Source organism: Sinocyclocheilus rhinocerous, unplaced genomic scaffold, assembly GCF_001515625.1.
Source record: "Sinocyclocheilus rhinocerous isolate Xijiao unplaced genomic scaffold, SAMN03320098_v1.1 scaffold905, whole genome shotgun sequence".
In the NCBI taxonomy this organism is placed as follows: Eukaryota; Metazoa; Chordata; class Actinopteri; order Cypriniformes; family Cyprinidae; genus Sinocyclocheilus; species Sinocyclocheilus rhinocerous.
The window spans coordinates 626,141-647,976 of NW_015659390.1; the positions used below are offsets into that span (position 1 = coordinate 626,141).

Below are 21,836 nucleotides of genomic sequence, written 5' to 3' on the forward strand. Positions count from 1 at the left end.
AATCGCTACCTGATTGCCTAATCCCAACCCCACCCCTAATCCTAACCCCTCCCCCACATCTACACCTAAAACTACGAATACTAGGGGATGCATAATCTGGCAGGGTGCAGAATTCGGTATGACACCGGCCGTAGCTGTCAGGCAAGATGCATAGCATATGCATAGCTGTCGGGCATAGCAGCGGCGGCACGTAATATCCACGTTCTGATTGGTCAGCTCGCCTGTCAATCAAGCTCTTTGCGAACGGTCAATTTACCTTTCTTCAATTGAACACAATCTTCAGTTGCAATTTTTCAAACAATGACAGCTTCAAAATTGGTACAAAATACTAGGGCTGCCCTCAACTAAGGATTTTTCTGGTCGACTAGTAGTCGTTCATTTGAAGCATTAGTCAACTAATCGCACGTTTATTAATAAACCATTTAAATCATTATAATGAGCCTTTAATTGCATACATAGCCTAATAAACGCTCAAGCACACACATAAAGCTTGCCACAGCACACCGGCAGAAGAAATGATTATGAATGTGTCAGGAAAAAAACAGTAAGGAGGCTGCATTAACATTTTAATAATTTGATAAACTAGTGCTTTCTTTGTTTTCGGATTAAGAGATGAAGTCGGCAACACTGACTCCGCAGTAGTGGATGTGCCTGTATTCATGTTTCATACGGATTACATAATCTGAGAATTTGTTTTCCATTTGAATTGATTCATTTGAAAGTATACATTTCACTCTCAATAGATATATTTTTAATGTCTGTAAGGCAAAAATATACACAGAGTTTTGTGTTCAAGTTCACAGACCGAGACGGCAGAAAGCGCATCATGTTTGCTTTCATTATTTTACAAAAGCGCGGTATTGTGAGTGCACACAAATAGTCTTTACAGATTTGAAAGATACTCTGTATGACCAAAAATGAGGGATTATTTTAAGAGCAAGTGAGCGCACCGGTGTTGTGCCAAATTCTGCACCCCTACCAGATTATGCACCCTCTAGTACTGGTAGGTTTAGGGTTGGGTTGGGGGAGGGGTTAGGATTAGGAAATCAGGTAGCGACTTTAATGAGGGGGTGCATAATCTGGCAGGGGTGCGGAATTCAGCACAACACCGGTGCCTCCATCTGTCCTGCACTTGAATAGCGGTCATTTCTCTAGGTTAACATTAGATTAAGCAGCCATGTAAAGTTGCTAATACTTACATATTTCAGATGATAAGCTATATTTGAGAGGTCGATGAATGATAGTCGAGCGTTTGGATGTCCTGTATTACCACAGACTAGCCGTTAACAATCTGTCCGTCACGGACTGCATGACTTTGCCTGTGGATTTTATTTTTCTGCGACTAATAAAATTTTGGTCGACCAAGCCTCTTCTGGTCGACTAATGATTAGTTGACTATTAGGGGGCAGCCCTACAAAATACCATAAAAAAATTGTTTTACATTTTTTCCTTAGTTTTGTTTGTTTAATTAATTGTTTAATTAATTGTTAAATAAGTTCAGCGTTGCGCATGCGCCGCTCAGAAGTGACGAACGCGGAAGCGTCATATGTCATGCTCCCGGAGCTGCTTCCGTGTACAACTGTTGGCGCAAGCTACATTAAAGTGATTATCACGTTTTGAATATGGATATTTTTCTTACAAAAACACATCGATTCGCTACAGGAGGCCTTTGTTCACCCCCCCGGAGCCGTGTGAGACACTTTTTTTTTTTTATGGATGGGCGCTTTTTATTTAATTTCTTTTGGACTGATGCATGCAACACCCGCTGAGTGGCATTAAACAGCTTGAAAGATCAAAGACAATTTTTAATATAACTCCGACTGGATTCGTCTGAAAGAAGAAAGTCATATACACCTAGGATGACTTGAGGGTGAGTAATTTATGGGCTAATTTTCATTTTTGGGTGAACTAACCCTTTAAGGTTGCTTTAGTGATAATATTAATATAAAAATTTTATCTGAATAGGAGTGTTGCAGCACACATTTCTTTGTTGCTGAGGCACAGTTCCACACTTGTTTTTTGTAATTTTTGGAGCTTCAACATCCTGGTTGAGCTTAACCAGTACTAATGCTGGTCTTGTCAGTATTCTGACAGTACACATACATTTCCTAGACATGTATTTGATGTTTTCATTTGAGTGAATTTTGAATGTTTACTCAACCACAGTATGCCACTGAATCACTACCTGTCAGATGTTATGACAACATTCAGCTGTTAATGATGCGTCTTATGGGATAGGGTCACCTTAGTGGTCAACAGCGTATGTACTTTGTTTAAAAACAGTGAATCAAGGTTGCGATAAATTTAGTTTTGTGAATAAAGTTACAAAACACATTGCCTTGGGCTGTATTTGGTGGTCTTGCCTGAACCTGTATTGATTAAAAACCGGCACATCCGCCTCAGCCCCTCTGGGGGCATTTTACACGGTCATCCAATCAGAAACCACCGGCCCATTACCATTGTAATGTAATTTGTCTGAGTGTGGTGTGAGAGAAATGTCCAGCTAGGGATAATGGCCACGTGAGAAGACAAACTGCAGTGCTGGGCTGTTTAAGATCCATTGGTTACCTTGTTACGCAGCGAGTCTGAGTGTTCATTGATGGCAGGGTTTAAATTGCATCCCTAGATTAACCCCAATTTAGTGGGATGAATGTGTGGCCATTTTTCCCCTCGGGCTGACAGAAGTCATTCGGTTTTTCGAGTAATGACAGGGGAGTGTATACCACAGGGACATTTCTCAATGAGTTGAGCAGAACCACCATTTTTAACCAGTAAATTTTATTTATATATAACAACAGTACAAAGTGAATCCTTGGCTTGCAAAATAGGTGTGCTTCATATTTACAATAGGTACACAGTAATATAATATAACAAAACAAAAGCAATTAAAAAAACAAGACCAACTTTTTTTCTTTTTAAATACTTTAACTCTCTTACAATTTTCACAACACTTAAAAAAACAACAAGAACAGACAACCATAAGTGTTATTATTATCATCATCATCGAGGTCATTATTATTTCTATGTACTATGTTACAGAACTCCAGTGTCTACAAAGAGAGATTCGTTTATAATTTTGCGTGATTGAAAATGGAAGGATATTCACCTCTGAGGTGATCAAACCGACTACAAAAGTCTTTCTCGCTCTCGTTTTTGTTTCCTACGATCAGTAATATGAAGAGAATATGAACATTTCACTTGTTCATAGCATGCTATTCCATCACAGAGCAAAACATGAGCTAAAAACAATAAAAGTGCACAAAATTGATTCCAAGACTGTCGATTCGTGCCAAATATATAAAATTAGCAGCAGTTGTGACCGCCACAGATGATTGCTGATATTTCAGAAAGCTGCCCAGTGCTGTCAAATTTTATTCTGCTCTGCAGAATAGCGCAATAAAAATTATAATTAAATTTTCTCTTTTTTTTCGAGGGATCAAATGTCTTCTAATAAACATTAATAAGCGTTGAGCTACTGAAATCCCTCTCAACAAAGTGCAATTTCCTGTGCCACATCATTTCAAACAAAACATTAGGACCAGAATACATTTTGTTCTCTGAATTTTTTTTCTTTTTTTGCAGAAGCAAGAGAGTAGTCTCTCCTCGACTAATGTGGCAGCAAACAATGTTCACATTAAAACCGAGCCGCATCCTAGGAAATCCTCAAGTGCAGCGGGGTCGACGGAAGGTCTCTTGCCCTTATAGAGCTGGGATGAGCTCTGATGAATGGAAAACGGGGAAGACTGGATAACCAAAAGTAGGAAGCTTTTTCATGTACTCTAATGTCACTAACATGCGACATGGCTTGTAAATTCACATATGTTGACTGACTATACAGTGTGTGTTTCTTAGAGGAATGTGTAGTTGTTCAGGAAGAGTAGAATTACTATAGGTCGCCCTATAATAGCTCATCCCCAAAAAATCTGTCGTATTTTAATGACTTACTTTCTTCCAGTGAACACAACAGGAGAACATCCAAACATACTTAAATCAATATGTAGCCTAATTTACTTGACAAGCAAAATGATGTAAGAAGTCTTGTTTTCTGAGAAATGTATTTAAACTTGAGTTTTTGCCTAAAATAAAATAAAATATCTGCCAATGAGGTAAAACGAATAAACGTTTTTTTTTTTTTTTTTTTAATCAAGCATGCTTTGATATTTATACTGGACAAAAATACTGAAAAATATATATTTTTTGTAGTGATAGTTCCATTATAAAGCTTTCAACTTTCAAAAAGGACACAAAAGTGGCATAAGTTCATACGACTAACAAAGCAATGCAATAATTTTGTGAGAAAGTGACATTATTTACCTTAAACCTTTCCTAGTTTTTTTTTTTTTTCTTCATGTAATAGCTCTGAATCATTGTTTTGATACAGGGCTGCATTTCCCAAAAGCATCGTAAGCCTAAGTTGATCGTAGCTCCATTGGTTTCAATGGGTCTATGATGTACATAAGCTTACAATGCTTTTGGGAAACACAGCCCAGATCTTTTCAATGAATTTGTTGATTTAGTTCCCAAAACCAGTCTAAACGATTTATTCACAAATTGTGGTTTATTACTTTCCCACATCTATCGTATGACTTTAGAAGATAAACTTCTGTATAGCTGTATAGCACATATGGACCACTTTATAATGCTCTTTTCCATCCTTTGTGAAGAATGAAAGTATCATTTGCTTTTCATTGCAACTGTATGTGAACGATCGACCAAAATATCTTTCAAAATTTCTCCTTTTTTTGTTTCATGGAAAAGTAAGTCAAACAAGGTTTGAATGAGGACGAGTAAACGCTGACAGAATTTTCTGGGTGAACTATTCCTTTAACAGATTAATTCATTGTCTTTCATGCAGCTCTTCATTTGTAATCTCCTGCACTGGATCCTATTTTTGATGTGTTTTTTTATCTCCTGATCACACTGTGCACGACTAGTTGAGATCAAAGGCGAGCTTCAAAGCAGCAGGAGGAATCTGAAGCTAAAGGGGTCTGTCTCTCTCTCCATCTCATTCCTATGCTTCTCAAACACTCCAGCAGACACCACCCAGCACCCGTCTGGGCGAGGGCATGCCTCTTCCACCCTTCTCCATCATCACATTGGCTCTCTTTATCTGATTATTCTCAAACACAGCTATCAAAGACAGATAAAAATGACACGTCGCTGATTAAATGAACTAGAAACAACAGATTCAATGTTCTAAGGCCACAGGGGGAAAAAAAACAAGCGCCATTTGAGCTGTTCCAGTCCGTTTCTTCACATCCGATACTGCATTTTTACCGTATAAACTGAGCTGAGGAGCAGTTAAGTCTCTCCCTGATACCTCTGTGAACCTAAGATGACTCTGACCTGAACGACCTTGTCTATTTTGGTTCGGATGATCTTCAAAAACAGCTCTACCTGCCATCATGCATTATAAATGAAAGCTATGTTGTCTTTTCTTCATGCGTTCTGTTGACATACTTCATGTCAGGCGGGGAATAAAAGAGATAGGAAAGAACCCACTCAAGCTATCAAGATCCCAGACACCTAAAGTATTTTACAAATACTTTATATTTACAAATACCGTTCCAAGCTCATGGTCTTCTTCGTACCTGAATTTGCGAGTGAACCTTCTAAACCAGAGATTTTTTTTTACAGTATACAGGGTCCGTTCCCTTAATAAAGCATCAACCGACAAGTGCGTGAATAAGTGATCTTTTGGCACTTTATCCTGACGGGTGTGTACAGAAAGGAAGTGACATGGTATATTACATCATCGGCGTTCCTCTGAGTCATCCACAACTCACGTGACCTCTTGGCACTTGAACATAGGAGTAAATGGGAAAGGAGACTATTTTTTTTCTTTATATGAGGTACTGTATAATGCATGCAGACTACACACACATTGGACCGTACATAATAATTAATACTCTCCGGTAAGATGATCTCAAGCGAGTCCATTTGTTTGAAAACGAAGGTGGGGTTTCTCCACGTGTGATTTGAGCTGAAGGTGCTACTCGTCGCCGCTTGCGTATTTGAATCTCAGCAGCGCTATTATGGAGAGGGATTTTCAGTTCTTTAGGACGTCGTGCCATGGAGATCAGCTCAACTGACTCCTGTTTTAGAAAAGCAACAAAAATGCGAAGACAAAATAGAGTAACGTTTGTACATTCACATACGCTTACATGTAGAAAACGGGACATATGCACATAGAGAGACCGTAGAGCGGAGTTCATCCAGTTTGATACTGGCTTCTGGTCAATCCAAAAGTATTAGGGACATGCTGGTTGAACTTTGGCCCCCTTTTTGTTGGAGTTTCATTATTTCCCAAACAATGTCGATGCCTTGTGATCTCTCAGGCCAGTTGGATTTGAAAGTCTTAAGTTTGTACTAGCGTGTCGACATGCACATGTGTGTTGGTAGCAGCCGCTGCTTTCCAAGGAAAGAAAGAGACTTGAACTTTTGCCACACCCAGTGATGAGGAATTATACTAGCTGACTCAACGAAACAAACTCAAAAAGCACTCATGTATAAAAATAAAATTTGGAAGTAAAAGCCATCAACTGGACGGTAATGGTGAGGCAGTAGATGTCCGTTTCCTTCAGTCAAATCCTCCTGAAATGGTTTTAGCAAGCACATTTTTGAGGAAGTATCGGTGTCTTGCATTCATCACGTAAATCAGTGCTAGGCACATTGAACCAGATGAACTAAAGAAAAAACAACAACAATTCAGGTAAACAAAAAATGTTCCAGGAAGCTGCTCGTCCTACAGTTTTTTTCCTTAAAAAAAAAGACTGAACTCCATAGTTTCCACTCCTGATCCCGTCCTCAAGATGAAAGCCTTGAGACTTGCTTTCATCAAATAGTTGTCCATTGGTCTTAAAGGTGACCTCTTCACAAAATTGTAGAAAAAAAAGCACAGGCTATTGTTGGTGTCGAGTCTCTAGCCAGTGTTTCTCTCTTTTGTGTGGAGAGGCTTTGGATGATGGTTTGACTGATTGAAGGTCTTTCGTCCTTCGTTCCAGCTTTGTGTTTCTCTCAGCTCTCCAGTGACATGGCGGCAATGAGTTGCTCCACTTTGTAGGCTAGTCGCTGTTTCTTTGCCGTTTCGTCCTGTTCCAGTGCAGCAGTGATCTAGGAAAGGAACACAGGAAGGCGTTAATCACTGTACGGCATTACGACAGATCTCAGGTGAGGGGGCAGATTTTGTATGCTCGGAAGAACACATCATAACATAATGAAGGATGGAAAAATCAAAAATTTTATAAAGCATTTAATATGATCTCAGGAAAGAATATATTTCTGTCATGACAACTCTCGGAGGGATTGGCATGGTAATGTACATGATAATGTTAATGTATTTGGTCTTGGCGGAATAGATCTGCTACGCTGCTGCAGAGCAAGTACAGAGACTTGCTACTGCCAATACATCCACAACATGCTGCTGTAAGCATGTAAGAAATACTGCTGCTGCACATATAACACATGAATAACCCCCATATAGCATACATGAAACACTTCGTAGCAGATCTATACATATAGCTGGGGAAGGTGAAGGGTTTCTGAAGTGCGCTGCAAAACTGCAACAGCAAACAAAAGCCAGGTATTTGAATATTAAGCAGTAAGCTCATTGGCTACCGATACAGGAGAGAACCAATCAGCTGCCATGTGACAATGATGTCGCAAGGTCAGATTGAGCTAGACCTGTCGGACTGCGCCTTCTAGAGTTTCATGCCAGAACTCTGTATTTATTATAATAGAACATTAAAATATATTTTAAAATTTATCTTATTCAAAAAGAATGTTTGATATTAACTTTAAAAAATATAATAAATATCTAGAACTCAAGGGAAATGTATTGAAAAGTTAGTTGTAGGAAAGTTTCTTGGCAGATCATAACTAAGCTGTCTAAAACAAACAGACCACCTATCAACACCTGGAAACTGACACTACAGACATTCCTAAAGATCGGATTTGAAAAACAAATCAGAATTGGGTTCAATGTGAACAAAGGTGATGTTTCAACTAAAACATAAAACCATTAAACATCAGACACATTCTTCAGATGGCATACTCCATATCTAATTATCACGACTAGTTACTGCTCACTGTGATAGGAGACTTGGACTAATTTTCAGTCTCTGAGAGAAAAATTGCCAGACACTTCATTTCATGAATATTTAATTAAAAAGGAAAGTATAACTTGAGTCTGACCCAAACTGCAGAGTGCCATCTCTCATTTCCATCTGTGTGTGTTTTTCTGAAAACAGAGCAGTCAAAAATGTCGAGTCGTGTTGAAAGGGGGCGGGCAGACGGGATCGACCCCTCTCTGTGCTCATGTCATAATCTCTGACCACGGTGTCAGAGGAACACGGCAGGAAGTGGCATCGTGGCTTCTGTCTGCCATTCATTTGCAGTGAAAATAATGGGAAACTAGATCGATACGGGCACATCTAGCGAGCCAAGATGGGGCTTCATTAATGATAGCTTTCAAAGTCTAAAATGGTGGACGTGAGAGCACTGAAGGGTGGGTGTATGTGGAAATCTCCTCTTGTAACTGCGAAAGAATGATTGATTGTAAACAAAGACAATCTGGTTCACTGCTCTAAAACTCACAGCGATCTAATACTTCCAACTTTATAAATACTATGTTGCTCAAGTGACATGTTTATCCAAACTATACAAGTACTTCTAAGGAGTAACTGAAAGGTAAAATTCTGTGCTTCTGAAAGGAGAAAAGTTCTCCTTCTATGGAACACACAAGGAGAATGTTCACTCTGCATTTGTTATCATACATCAAAGCATAAAAAGTGACTGTACAGGAACTGTCAAACAGTGTTATTAAGATTAATTAGTTTTTAGTTAAGGTTTAGTTTTTCTTTCCAGCTATTAATTGTATTAATTCAACTTTAAAATATCTTAGTTAGTTGGTAAAGGCAATATTTCTAATTTCAAAAGTTTAATTAATTTGAATAAGTTTTAGTTAATAGTTTTTTAATGATAACAAAAAAAGTGCATAAAATGGTCAAATACCATGCAAGTCTGTGTAGATATTTAAGGAACAGACCAAAATCTTGTAATTTGTTGTAATATAAATAAAATGATCAAAAATTTAATTTAGTAATGTGTAGTCAAGCTCATTTGGATGCCATCTATGCATATTCACAGTAAAATAATAATAATAATAAAAAAAAACTGTATAAAGACTCCCCTACTAAGGAAACCCCAGTGAATCTTAGCGATTTCCACCACATGTTCTTGTGTGTATCATAACTGATTGTGTTACTCCTAGTTTGAATATACAGAAGTTCTGTATGCTGTATTTAAAAGAGCAGCGTGAACATTCTGCAAAATATCTTTTGTGTTCCACAGATTCATATAGTCATGCAGGTTTGGAATGTCATGAGCGTGATTTATTTATTTCTTTTTAGGTAAACTGACCCTTTAAATGCCTTGCTCAAAGGCACAATCTCATGAATCTTAAACTAATCTGCAACCTTTTGGGTAAACCTTAGGGATCTTTAATACATGCTATATCACCCCAGACAAAATCCAAACCAAGTTCGGCCCAGCCTTGCTCAGCTTGGAGTTTCATCCCACCGATAATAAGGAATTACATCAGTGTCACTTCACCATCAAACTGAGATGCATTCATGCATAAAAGTCAAATTTGGAAGCCATCAACTGGATTGTGAGGCACTAGATGTCTTTTTCATCTTCTACCAGCATCCCACTATTCCCAGTACACCTGCCATCGGAGCCAAGTTGGGCCCACACCTGCTGGGTTCGTCTCCACGGCTGTAGCTACGGGGCAGGTCAACACTCCTACAGCTGCTGCGAGCTTGCGTTCCAGGTTCACAGCGTGAGCATGTATTCGACGAGGAGCTCGTGCACTGAATTTTTCATGCATTTCAGCACAGCTGCAGGAGCACTCTCCACATCATTGTGTCTGATTCAGTTGCCTTCATTTTAAGAAGAGCGCATTTTCTCTCTCTCTCTCTCCATCTCTCATCAGGTTAAGTGCTCTAGAGCGCTGACAGAGGTAATTATTTTCAGTTGTCCTATTCGCATTGTATAATGAATCTGAATTACTGCATGCAGGTACGGAGTGTCCCGCCACACACATTTGGCTGGGTGAACAAAAGAATGTTCTCCTCTTAGCATTGCGCTTGCTTATTCATTTTTGGAGTTCGGCAGGGAAAATAAACACAAGCAGGTGGCTTGATGGTCTACACTAGTACTTCCAAACATTGTTTGTCTCCCACACGGCTCAATTCACTGACAGCAAACCAGACATGCTTTCCTTTACTTTTCATTTTAACTACTATTATATTGGTTATAGGATACAGTATTTCTGCTTTCGTACATTAGAAAAGTTAATTGGCAGCATCTTGAGCGGTTACTGTTTTAAAACGGCCTCTGATGACTTTAGTATTGATTTGATGTCTGATAGATGGCTGGACACTCAAGAGTCACCAGTTAAAGTAAGAAGGGAAAAAAAAGGAAAGATGCAAAGAGCTGTATCAGAGGAAACTTAAAATATAAAACAACTTGAATTGCAGATTAGTAATAATATTTACATTAATGTCTACAAAAATACTATACAATATTATCGACTCAAATCAACATTCAAAACTTGAATTGCAGATTAATAATAAATACAGAAATAAAAATTAAATACGTAATAAAATACATTAAAATCTACATGAAAGATAATACATTATTTTCAACTCAAATCAACATTTTATGTCCATGCATTTTTTATATATAGTATCATTTTATACTATTATACAGTACTGACTATATATATATATATATATACACACACACACATACATATATAAACAATTTTAATTAAAATTAAATATATTTTATAATATTTAATATGTAAACTTAAAATATTTTAATTATAACCTTTTTATCTAATATTTATATTTCCTATTTATTTATTTATACAAGTAGCTGTATATTCACACCAAATTTTGCACTATTATTGTGTCATCCACACAAATTATATTAACTTACATTATAATAATTTTATATTATGTACTATTATATAATATTTAGTGTGTGTGTGTGGTGTGTATGTATATGGACTTTACATTTAATATTTATTTAAATAATTATCTGTATATAAGCAACATAATGTACAATCAGCCACTGTGTCATCCACACAAACTGCCTAACCCAAAACTCACATTATATTTTCTGTCCTTAAAAAAGCCAAAAATTAAAAATTTGACACCTCTAAAATTGGTTAAAATAATTACATGTAAATTTACTGATTTAATCTACAAAGCAAACTTGAAATTTTCCCAAGTACCCTCTGGAATCTGAAGTACCCCTGGTATAAACATACTCCTGCATTGATAATCACTGCTCTATTTGTAGAAAGACAGACTCTGTGTACAAAAGAATGAAAAGGACACACAAAAAAGAGAGATTGAGAGTATGCGGGTATGTGAGGACAAGAGAAAACAGACCAGCAACCAAAGAAACGATATTTACATGAGAGCGAGAGGAGAGGCTGCTGGCGGAGCTGTGTCTCCGGGCTCTTGGCGCTGTCCTAAATGCTGTGTAAAGTAAAGGTCAGACTAATGGGTCCCCTGAGTGGAGCTGCCATTACGGTTGGAACATCTCCATCGTGGGCCCTACTCTAGCGCTCTTTGTGTCGGAGTGGCTGTCAGTGATCTAGCTGTGTGTAATCTTCCTCATCAGAAGCCTATTCATTCTCGCTCTCTGTCTGTCCCCACACTGTGCATAAGTGTGTGTGTGTGTGTGACTCTAAAGCTTGCTGCCGCTGACTTTAGAGACTGGTTAAAGATGACATCATTCTGTGAAACTCTATTTCACGAGTACCTCTTGTTTCAAAGTGCTGGTTATTCCACAAATATAGCTGTGTTGATTTTGGGCAAAGTGTTTATGATTGAGTAATTACACCAGTAAAAATATATATAAAAGTACAGACATCAACTTTTGGCAACTAAATCGTGGTTTACTAACCAATCATCTGTCAGCTAGACTTCAGTAAAAGAATATAGTACTCTAGATACAAGAAACATTGTCTGGCTTTGACGTAACGTTCCAGAGTATTTTTATAGTGACACTCTAAGCCTTGAACAATCAATCCGTAAACAAAATAAATGTTTTATAATTTACTTTTTGCGGCTATATTCAGGCATTTTAGACAGTGAAGCCAGTTGATTTCAGTACAGAGCAGATAAACTGAGCCAAGAAGTCAGTCTGCATTGATATAATGCAAGAAATCAATAAGGATGTTTTGAAAATTAGGGTTGACGGCTTGTTTTGATATTTCGCCTCACCTCTTCGCTGTACTTGCTAATGTAGGAGTAAATCTCGTTGAGGGCACTGAGCATGTTAAACTCATTGGAGTGCAGTCGTGCCTGTTCCGCCAAATACGCATTCATGTCCTGATCGGAGATGGCTGGAAGCCTGCTGATGTCAGCATAGTACCTGTGGAGACCACCAGGGGGCGACAGTCAATACTCAAAATCAACCTTGTGTGAGAGCATGCTTGTACTACTACAATTATTAACATTGTATGAAGTACAAGAGTTGTTACAATGCTACAAAATACTACAAAAATAACAGATAAGAAATTAAAATATTGTTAATACAATTCAATTGTTTACCTTTCTACCCAGTTCTTGTAGTTGGGGATATCTTTAGCATAAAGCAGCTTATTAGAGGGCGAGTCTTTGCCCAATCTGTGTTCAGATGTGGAACACGAGTCCATAAAGGTTTGAGCAACCACAGACAGACACGCATCTGTGATGCTGCTCTTATGTATGTCAAAAACAAACTGGGGATTCTTGATCACATTCACCCAGAAACGCAGAGGAAGGCTGCGGGGGATAGACAGACACAAACATAGAAAGAGAAAAGTTACATTGGTTTGAATTGCAGATACCGGGTAAAAACAACTGTTATTTTTTTGTTCTTGAGGTTGGGTATCGTGTACAAGTGTGTCCTCTCACCAGTTGCTTTTCCAGGTGTGGCGGACGTCAGTGTCATGGATGCTGTGCTTGTCCGCTTGTTCATCCAGGAAGTCAAACATGTATTTAATAGCTAACGGAAGCGCGCTGCCCCTGTGCACCGTACTGAAAAGAGTCTCGAACAGGTCATCCACAAATTTCTGCAGTGTACCCTAATTAATAAAAGAAAGACTGACTGTTAAACAAGCATAACATTAAGAACAAATACATAGGAACCAAACTATACACTTTTCTAGAATTTCATTTTTTTTTTGCACAATATCAATGACAAGTTTTCTAATTGTAAGTCCTCAGTTTTTTTTGTTGTTGTTTATTTAATCAAATGTAAATTCATGTCCCAGTCACATTTTCTTGGTTAAATAAACATTACTTACACTATCAGAAAAAGAAAAAATTAAATTTAATATTTTTACGTTAATGTAATCAATATTCTATTTATAAAAGTATGAAATTTCATGTTAGTGTTTTTAAGCATTTTACGTTTATTCCAAAACAATAACTCAAGGCAGTAACAATTTAAACAATATATTTTATTTGTGAACTTATGTTCAGCTATTCTTTTTAATAGTTAACTTTCAACTATTTCTTCATTTTTCGGATCATCAGTCTGTGGTCACAGACAGAGATTTAAAATTTCTCCAAGCTGATCACAAAAACTCCCACAGATCCTGTTTTCATGCCATTTTAAGTCTTATTTTGATGCAGCGAAGTGGTTAAATCTAAGTGTTAGAGTTGTTTACTAGCTTTTTTAAATTACACAAACACAAGAGGTGGGATTAATCGTGTGAACCAATCACAACCAGACGTAACTAGTCATATCACAATGGAGACATTGCCTCCTCTCACGTGACTTTCCCCCATTCATTCTTCACTTCTACCGAGCGCGCGAGGACTGCATTAACCGCTGGGCTACATCATCTGTCATTCACCGGTGAGAAATCTTTAAAAGTACTACAATACCAGGAAGGAAGATCGATGTAAAGTTTGTTGGAAAATGTGGTTTAAACAAAGCTATTTTCCATCCAAATACCAGTTTAACCAGCTGGTTTGTTGCTAAGAAGTTTGTTGATCTAAGAAGGTCATGGACATTTTTTTCTAGAAAAATGTGTTAATATTAAAGGAGACATATTATGCCCCTTTTTACAATATGTAATATAAGTCTCTGGTGTTTCCAGAATGTGTCTGTGAAGTTTCAGCTTAAAATACCCCACAAACCATTTATTATATCATTTTGAAAATGCCTATTTTGAGTGGAAGCAGAAACACGCTGGCTCGTCTGTGCAGCCAAAGGCAGAACAGTTAGCATGTTTTGCTCAAAATTTCGCCATGGCATTAGAGCTGGTACACCGTTGTCGCTTGCGAAATCAAAATGACGGCGCCGTGGATGGAAACTTACAGATTATAGCGCGGTAATATTATAATGAGATTCATTTGCAACGTCACTAGGGGAGCGAAATCAGACGCCTCGTTTTTTCAGACGCTTGTCTTTAGTTTGAAATTAACCGCTAAAAGCAGAGGTGTTACCTTAGTAGCTAGCAGGCGGGTGAGGTAGATCTCAGACACCATCTTGCTGCCGCGGTCACCCTCCTTTTGGTCTCCGTGCTCATGGTTCTTAGGTTTTAGATCTGTGTGGCAGCAATGTACAATAAATAAATCCACTGCTTTCTTGTCTCCTCTGAGGTTGGGACTCTAAATAGTGTTCTGTGCTCGTCTGTGCAGCCAAAGGCAGAACAGTTAGCATGTTTTGCTCAAAATTTCGCCATGGCATTAGAGCTGGTACACCGTTGTCGCTTGCGAAATCAAAATGACGGCGCCGTGGATGGAAACTTACAGATTATAGCGCGGTAATATTATAATGAGATTCATTTGCAACGTCACTAGGGGAGCGAAATCAGACGCCTCGTTTTTTCAGACGCTTGTCTTTAGTTTGAAATTAACCGCTAAAAGCAGAGGTGTTACCTTAGTAGCTAGCAGGCGGGTGAGGTAGATCTCAGACACCATCTTGCTGCCGCGGTCACCCTCCTTTTGGTCTCCGTGCTCATGGTTCTTCACCAGGTGCCAGACTTTGACTCCGCTCTCCAGGTCCGGGGTGATCATAGGAGCACGGGAGCGCAGGCTGTCCGGACTGCCTGTGTAGCGGAATGTCGAGTCTGTGGGAACAGAGAGAGAGAGAGAGATAAAGAAAGAGGATTATGATCTTCTTACACCTCCATTCTTCCACATTGCCATTCTTTGGGATGAACAGAAAGAGCGTTGCCTTCTCACATTTCATTTACTCTGTTTAACCATCTCTTTCCTCCTCTCACTCTCTGTAGAGGATTCGTCGCTGTATTGTTCGAGACCGAGCGAGATGAGTCGACACTCTCTGGCCTCTTCTTCAAAGGCTTCATAATTGGCTCGTCCTGATTCATTGTGCTGCAGACATGCTTTAAACGTCTGCATCGCAGGACCTAATCAATGCATCTAAAGATTTCTAATGAGTTAAGCTCCCCACTCATCCAACTCATCTCCTTGTCCCCTCCATCTTCGCGTGTGAAGTAATCAGTCTCTTGCTCACTTCTCCAATTAGATGTGTGGCTTTTCCTAAAATATACAACAAGCCTTTTGCAATAAAATAGATCAAAGTGTCAAGCGTGACCCTAAAAACTCTTAACCACCAAATTCAGGGGGAGGATACAAAAAGATTGAGGTTTGTTGGTTAACGAGAGCACGGCTGAGAAATAAAGATAGCTTTATAGAGTATTTCTCAGGTTACTTGTTGCGTCTTTGGCCGTTTGAAGTGTTCCCTGAACTTTAAATGTCATTATGTTTACAAGTGATAAGAGACGATAATTACACTCTTTCATTATACCGCATATACGTGAGACACATCCTCAAGCTTTGATAAACAGAATCGTGTAATACGCAGATACGGGCCGCATTTCATGTGGATCTAGTGAATTGAAGCCAGGTGAGATGTTTCTGTGCTTCGTTTGGCAGGGTTGCTAGGTGACAACGCACAAGGGGCTCCATTTCATCGCTGGCCCTAGAATTTGGCTGCGTGTCATTTGAGTTTTTTTGCCCGTGTGAAGTATCATCAGTGGTGCATAATTAGCAATCAGAGAGTGGCCTGCAGCTCAGTGTGATGGAAAATGAGAACGGGCCAGATGGGGAGCCCTGTGGCACTCCCTCAAAGCAACGCTATGGGGAAGGAGCTAATGTGTCCAATTACGGGTGGCATCCAAACTCAGCAGAGAAATCAGCATTACTGTGCTTCACACTAACTGCTAACATCTCTCTCTTTTCCTATTACCCTTCCTGACATGGTCTCTCACTTTTGCTCTCATTCTCTGGTGCCCAGAAAGCTCCCTTGGGCATCCTATAGGGCTGCAAAGCCAAACTGCAGCACGTGGCTTGTGCGCACAGTTATTATTTAAAGCCAATCTTCAGCTTTGTATTTACCTCAAAGACCTTTGTATTGTAAAACAAGGAACAAACTTCAAACTTCTAATTAGCTAAACAGACAACGTCACCATCATTATCATCTGACAAATATACTCACCATATCTACTGATAGAAGTTCGAGAGATGCTAGTTGTGGGTGGAATGTTGTAGGAGGACGTCTGCTTGGGCACCAAAGCAACCACACAGCGGTCTGATACCTGTACAGGAAATACAAAGTTTAAGTCAAGCTTCTTTCTTTTCCCTGTAATCCTTATTTCACAGTTTTTGGTTTCACAGGCTCTTATTATCAAGAAACGTTCAAGATAGTGGAGCACAACTAATGCTGTTTTATTCTGCTTTTGAGGAGTTGTTATTACTTCGGAATTAAATATATTTTTTGCAGAACAGATTCTCAGTACATATCTATTGCTTTTCAAAAATGGTGTGAAATTGTTCGGTTTCTCCCCAGTGCCGAAATAAAGCGACGTTAAAGTGCTTCAAAAAGATCTGTTCTAGTTATAAATGTATAAGGGGTGTTCATGCTGTGTTCTCAGATCAAATGCGCATTAAAGCCTCTTCTTGGGTAAAAGCAGAGTTTCGCCTCTTGTGTTTCGCACAGAAGGAGGTTTGTGATTAGGCAAGAAACCCATATTTACATATGACAGCACATAAGATCTGCTTCACTGAGACGCACGTCACTCTACAGCACTCAAAGATGACTGATGGAGTAAAAGAGAGAGAGGGAGGCTCATTGAAATGTAATGGCGTCATTCACTGCCTGTTGTGCCTTGTACACTCCAGAAAGGTGAGTACCGAGCTTAAATAGTACAAAATATAGCTGTAAGCTGCAATATGAATGGCCCAAAAAGAAGAGAAAAGAAAAAGGAAATTAAATACACATGTAACACCAAGATTTGGACATCACGAATGCAATTTTGCGGTAACTCAAACTGACAAACAGTGCTGAGCTTGCATATTTTTATATCCCTGTTGCTAAGCAACTACTGATAATCCATCCCATAAATTAGATTATTAAATTAGAGGGGAAAAAAGTGTTGCAAAATTTTGCTACTTTTCACCATAGAGAAAATATGCTAAAATAATAATAATTGTAAATAAAATAGTTTTTAATAATAATAAAAAATAAAAAGAATAACCTGAAGATAAGCTTTTTAAAAATAAGAAACCGTAATATAAAAAAATTACCTGCACTATAAGCTTTTTAATAATATGAAATAGCATAAATAAATAAATAGATAAATAATCCACACTATAATCAACAATAGCTGCAGCTAGATTCATGTACACTGATCGAAAGAGAGTAGCTAACACAGAATGGAGGGTAATGGTAAAAATACAAACACAAAGGCAGGTCAACAGGAAGAGTTTGACAGGCGAGGGAATGTAGTGATTGAGTCATTTAGAGAGGAGAAAGCAGAAAGGGATGAGGAAAGATGAGGTTATGGAGTCCAGGACTTTTATACATTGGGGTGAAACTCTCCATTTTTCTCTGTCTGCTCTGTGAGTGCTCGTGCTCCATCTGATCTTCTGTATTAATCTGAACTGTCAAGGGCTGCGGAGGAAATGACGTCTACCCTCACAAAGACAACTGACTCAACCTCGATTCAGCACAAGAAAGCAACTTCCTGAAAGCAAGCTGGCAAAATCCTGGCCGATTCTCATACACTATCTGGTTTGGAGGTGCCTATCTTGGTCTCTGTGTTTAGCTGTAAACTATAATAAATGTGTTTCAGAGATTCATTAAGTAGTACTCTCAATATTGCAGCAATTACTCTTCAGAATCCTTCAGAAATGACTCTAATAGGCTGATTTGCTGCTCAAGAAACTTATTATTATTACTAAAAACGTCGAATTTTATTCATTTAACAACAGCTACTGAAAATAGGTCAACATCCTCATTTATAAGCCAAAGGTCTCTCAGATACTAGCGAACTAGGTCAAGTGCCACAGTCTTAAGATATCCAGTCAACATAAAACATCACATTTCAAGTCCATTTCATTTCAGAAAACCTCTCTGTCCACCATAATGGAGACGATAAGCACCTCCTGAGCTCCTGTGAAGGCTGAGGGTAGTTAGGAGTCTTCACTCACCTCCCTACACTCTCACGGCTGATGATGGTGTTACTTTAGCCCCTGTACACCCCCATAAGCTCCAACCCTATTAGTGCAGGTTTCTCCTCATCCGACCCTCACTGCAGAGCGGCCTAATAGCCTGACTGGAGAGACACTTGAAAGAGTCCAGAACTGTGGACGAATCACCTCAGAGAGGCGGCCGAGTGGGATGACACTCACAAACGTCTTTTTTTTTTTTATAGCTCACTTTCTCCCTCCATGGGTTGTGGAACTGGTATGGCTGGTAAGCATCAAATATTAGTCACTGGAGAACATTATTTTGGGTAATGGTGTTTGTAACTTATATTTTTGGCTCCACACCACCTACAGTAGCCTCCCATGCTGCCACATGTACAATCTACTCTTCTTCTCCCACAGCGGGTCTCTGTGGTGGAGGAGGCGGCCATACGGAGCCTAAATGATGGAGGGGAGATGCATTCGCCCTTGAGGGATAATCCTCAGCCAGGTAGGCGGGCCTCCGATGGGTGTGAGAGTGATAAGGGGTGAGCTTTCCTCATGATAACGTTTGCATCAAGCGGACAGCTGACCCCATTTCCCCATGTATCTCTGATCCCCCTGCCTGTGCTCTATCTGATGGCGATCCGCAAGCTAAAGCGCCTTTAACTCAGATGCCGCATCCAGGCGGTGGGGAAGGATGAGGCGATGTGTCCGCCATTCTGCCTCTTCTTTGAAATACGGCAGGCTCGGTCACGCTAGCACAAAGAGCGTGAAACGCCTTTGCCACATGATAAACACAGCAGAATGATGGGCGTTTAATAGCTGAAATGGATGAAAGCATCATAATACAGATGGCAAATGTGTTGAGATGTAAAATGTAAGATGCCTAAAAAGGGAAATCCAAGGGAATTTAACTCTTAACAGTTAAAATACATAACGTACGTCTGCATTGTATGTCTAGTATAAGTGATGATCAGTTTACAAACAGGCTTGTATGTCAGACTGTAAGTCCTTGAGCTTTGTCAGCACTGGAAAAGACAGCTTAACCCCCGGCAGTGAGCTATGCCAAGCATCTTACACAATGATATACAACAGAGATTTTTATCTATTTTCTTTTGGAGCCAACAAAGCTTACTTACACTTATGAGCATCAAGGGCTTGTGCTAAACGCACACACATGGCAGCTTCTGTGAAGGTGCACTGTGAAAGACTAAAAGTTATCTAAATTTTTTAAATTATTAATTATAAATAAATTCAAATCCAAAACAAATTCATTCAGAAACAAAAAACTGACTGTCGTTATGAGTGAGTCAGTGAATTATTCACTCAACTGAGTTCTTCTATTAACGTCTATTAACCAAAGAGGAAACATTAAACTGATTAAAAGTGACAGTAAAGATATTTATAATATTACGGAAGGTTTCTTTTCAAATAAATGCTCGTCTTTTGAAGTATTCATCAAAGAATCCTGAAAAACAAACATATTAGGCAGCACAACTTTTTATTATTAATAATAAATATTTCCTGATCAATGTTTCAAAAGATTTGTTTCAAATATATACTGTTCTTTTGAACTTTGTATTTCATCAAAAACAATCTTGAACAAAAAAGTATCATGGTTTCCACAAAAATATTAAGTAGCACAGCTGTTTTCAACATTAATAATAATAAGAAATATTTTTTGAGCACCAAATCAGCATAACAGAATGATTTCTGAAAGATCATGTGACACTGAAGACTGCTGCTGAATGGCTGCTGAAAATTTAGCTTTGACATCACAGAATAAATTACATTTTAAAATATATTAGAATAAAAAAGCAGTCATTTTAAATTGTAATATTTCACAATATTACTGTATTTTTGATCAAATAAATGCAGCCTTGGCGAACTTAAGAGACAAACAAAAGAAAAAACAAATCTTGTCGACCCTTTCAAACAGTAGTGTTTTTTCTCTGTTTACTATTTAACTATGTAAGACTAGTTGGTCTTAAGGAACCCTGCTAAAACAACTTGCATCAGTCTAAACAGGACTGCTGGTGTATCTAACCTTGTCTGTTTTGATCATTTTAGAAAGGTGTTGGGCACTTGTCAGCTGGTCAGGTTTAGGTAAACCAGCTGAACTCCACCTTAAACCAGTTAAGACTGCCAATCTAGATTAGGTTTAGGTAACTAGTGGAGTTTGGAAATACATTGTTTTGCACACTCCTAGTTAAAGCGCCTTATTGAAAGTACTGTGCTATACAACTGCTGAAACATTCCCTGTGAGGGATAATAACACACACATTAACAGAGGCCTGTTTATTTGAATTGTTAATGCCAGTGTCTCTCATGCTGCTCCAACTATTTAAATTGGAAATTTGAGGAGTACGGTGGCCCCTCACGGACACGCTGCCAGTCCTCTGTAATGTCACTCAGCCTACGCAAGGTCAAGAGGCTCACTGATTTCAAGTAAGACTGGATGAGTGAGAAAGAGAAGAAAGAGAGCGAGCGAGTGGGAGAAGCAGCAGAGCCTAGAGAAAAATGTTCAAGCTAGCATTCAGACTGATGAAAACTTTTTTACACTAGTGCTCTAATCAGCCCAGTGCAATCAAAATGAGCAATCAGCGAAGAACATGGTGACCACAGGTTTATGAAGCCACAGCACGAAATGTTAGAGAGACACAGCTGCTGATTATACTGTCTGCTCTCTTAAAATATGCCCTTACTCTACTGAGGAACTCGACGAACGGCGGAGATTAGCATATCCGTATTATTTCAGGAGAGGTGAGGGTGCTTGTGTGGAGGGCTCAGGAGTCATGTATTTTAATGCAGTGTTCTCTACAGCTCCCTGCCTTCTGTTTTCTCTTTTCTTTCCCTAAACTCTCTATTTCACCAGTCTCTGTGGAAACAGCAAGAGTTAATATAGCAAATAGTGAGTATACAGCTCCCTAGCAAGATACCTCGTGATTTACTTTGAATATGTCACACACTTCTGCACCATATGACATACAGTATGCAGAGGAAAACAACAACAGCCATCATAAAAGTTGCTAGGCAATTCAGTCAAAAGTACAAAGGCAGCGCTCTGATATACAGTATTAATGTTACATAAAATATAACGTGATGAGATTTTGCCCTCAGCCAAAACGATTTGCTCTGGAAAATTTGCTAAAAACTCGGGGAAACGGTTGGAGTTCTGTTATCACTAGAATATCATACTCTTATCAGCCAATCAGATCTGAGGATCAGAAAGAACTGTTGTATAAATATACTGTATATAGAAAATGATAAAAGAATATAATTAATAATTTATACATAGAAATATAATTTTTTTTTATGGCTAATATA

The 21,836-nt window shown here is 38.7% G+C and overlaps 1 protein-coding gene across 1 annotated transcript in view; it reads right to left on the minus strand.

Moving 5' to 3' along the window:
• Window positions 1-4,458: 4,458 nt before the first annotated feature.
• plxna2 (plexin A2) overlaps window positions 4,459-21,836 on the minus strand; it is a 221,255-nt gene continuing 203,877 nt past the window's right edge. The window contains exons 27-32 of the mRNA XM_016532441.1: window positions 16,537-16,636; window positions 14,955-15,145; window positions 12,978-13,147; window positions 12,633-12,845; window positions 12,303-12,453; window positions 4,459-7,113 (exon numbers count right to left, since the gene is read on the minus strand). Coding sequence (XP_016387927.1) covers window positions 7,018-7,113; window positions 12,303-12,453; window positions 12,633-12,845; window positions 12,978-13,147; window positions 14,955-15,145; window positions 16,537-16,636 — 921 coding nt within the window. The 3' untranslated portion in view covers window positions 4,459-7,017. The remainder of the gene's footprint in view (window positions 7,114-12,302; window positions 12,454-12,632; window positions 12,846-12,977; window positions 13,148-14,954; window positions 15,146-16,536; window positions 16,637-21,836) is intronic.